General features: G+C 34.8%; 1 protein-coding gene across 1 annotated transcript in view; it reads right to left on the reverse strand.

Moving 5' to 3' along the window:
- Positions 1–1131: 1131 nt before the first annotated feature.
- Positions 1132–1807, reverse strand: part of LOC101567279 (olfactory receptor 8B12-like) — a 2926-nt gene continuing 2250 nt past the window's right edge. Inside the window, exon 2 of the mRNA XM_004641436.1 lies at positions 1132–1800. Within this exon, the coding sequence (XP_004641493.1) occupies positions 1132–1800 (669 nt within the window). The remainder of the gene's footprint in view (positions 1801–1807) is intronic.

Consider the following 1807-nt stretch of genomic DNA (forward strand, 5'->3'; position numbering starts at 1 on the left):
TGTGTTAACTCAGCAAAATATTCTAAAAGAGTCCAGTAGTCCATAATAGTATTGGGTCTTCCGCTTCACTGGCAACATAACAGCATGGCTTTACTTCTTATACTTCATTTTACACTTTTCTGCTGGATGGTTAAGACCAAGCATTGATTCATTTTTAAAGTTTGCATTTCTACCTATATAACTGCATATATTCAGAAAAAAATACATTCCTTCTAGATCACTGAAAAATATGAATTGAAAATAAAAATGTAAATACACTAATTTTTATAGCTGATCTTTAAAATTCAATGGAAATAAATTGTCTTTTCCAGTAATGAATAGCTGGATGCTACCTTAATAACAAACTAGAGTCTCAGAATTACTTATTGCCTCATACAAACTTCCAGATACTTTTGTAATGCCCTAAACTGCAAATCTCTCCACTGTAACTCAAATGCATAATTTACTTCCTGAGAAATTTCTAAATTATGACTCTGTTAGTTGTGAAATAATGTCTACTTTCCACTCAGCTTCTTGTAACCTATCAAGTTATATAAGATCTAACTAATACACCAAGATTAAAAAGTGGAGCACAAGAACTCAATTTTGACACACAAACATCATCCTAATGTACTTTTCTGTTCTTTGGCCAAAACCATCCTAATAACAACAACAAAAATTCTCTCCTACCTCTTAAAACTAGTCTCAAAAAAGAAATCAGTTAAAAGCTGTTACAATACTGTAAATACAATCAGATTTTATTGTTAGATTTTAAAAAGAAATCTATAAGTGCAGCAATATATGGCAATAGAATAAAACACAGCTTTATTAAAATGAAAGTAGACTGGAATTGAGATGTATGCCATATGGAACATATACATTTATCCAGCTCTTCTATCTGGTAAGCGAGAAAGAAAGATTAAGTAATTAATAAAATTCAGTCACTAAGTTAATTAAAATTGTTTTGTATAAATCTTGGGATAGCTGAAGTAAGATTTAAAAAGGGTAAAGAATAATAGATCTGCACTAAACATAAAATAGAATGACTTAAAATTAACTTTCCTACAAGACAGAAAAACACCTGAAATTTGGTTCTTGATTAAAAATATAGACATAAATAAGCAAAATGTTCTATTGTAAAAATTTCTTCTCTTAGGAAAGTATTTTTCTGTTCAAGGCTTTCCTCAAAACAATTTTGACATCCTTATTCCTCAAGCTATAGATTAAAGGATTTAGCATAGGTACCACAATGGTATAAAACAGAGAAGACACTTTTCCTTGGTCGAGGGGAAAAATGGATGGTGGTTTGAGATATGCAAAAGCCCCAGAACCAAAGAAAAGAGAAACTACAATCATGTGGGAGCTGCAGGTGCTGAAAGCCTTGGATCTACCCTCTGTGGAACGAATGTGAAGAATGCTAGACAGGATGAGAGCATAAGAAATGAAGATAGCGATGGTTGGTATGCCAATGATAATGCCCACAGCAATAAAGACCACCAACTGATTTGCATCTGTACTGTTACAGGATAGCTCAAGGACAGGGAAGATATCACACATGAAATGATTGATAAGGTTGTCAGAACAGAAGGTCAGACTCATTATGTTTCCTGTGTGGATCATGGCCCCAGCAAACCCCATCCCATAAACACCTAATAACAGGAGGGAACACACCCAGGGAGACATGGTGACTGCATACACCAGTGGGTTACGGATGGCAACATAGCGGTCATAGGCCATTGCTGAAAGGATGAAGGCCTCAGAAACGCCACAGAAGCAGAAGAAAAAGAGCTGAGTCAGGCACCCAGCACGCAAGATTGTGTTCTTCGTG

The sequence above is a fragment of the Octodon degus genome, unplaced genomic scaffold (genome assembly GCF_000260255.1).
Source record: "Octodon degus isolate 3935 unplaced genomic scaffold, OctDeg1.0 scaffold00136, whole genome shotgun sequence".
NCBI classification, from domain to species: domain Eukaryota; kingdom Metazoa; phylum Chordata; class Mammalia; order Rodentia; family Octodontidae; genus Octodon; species Octodon degus.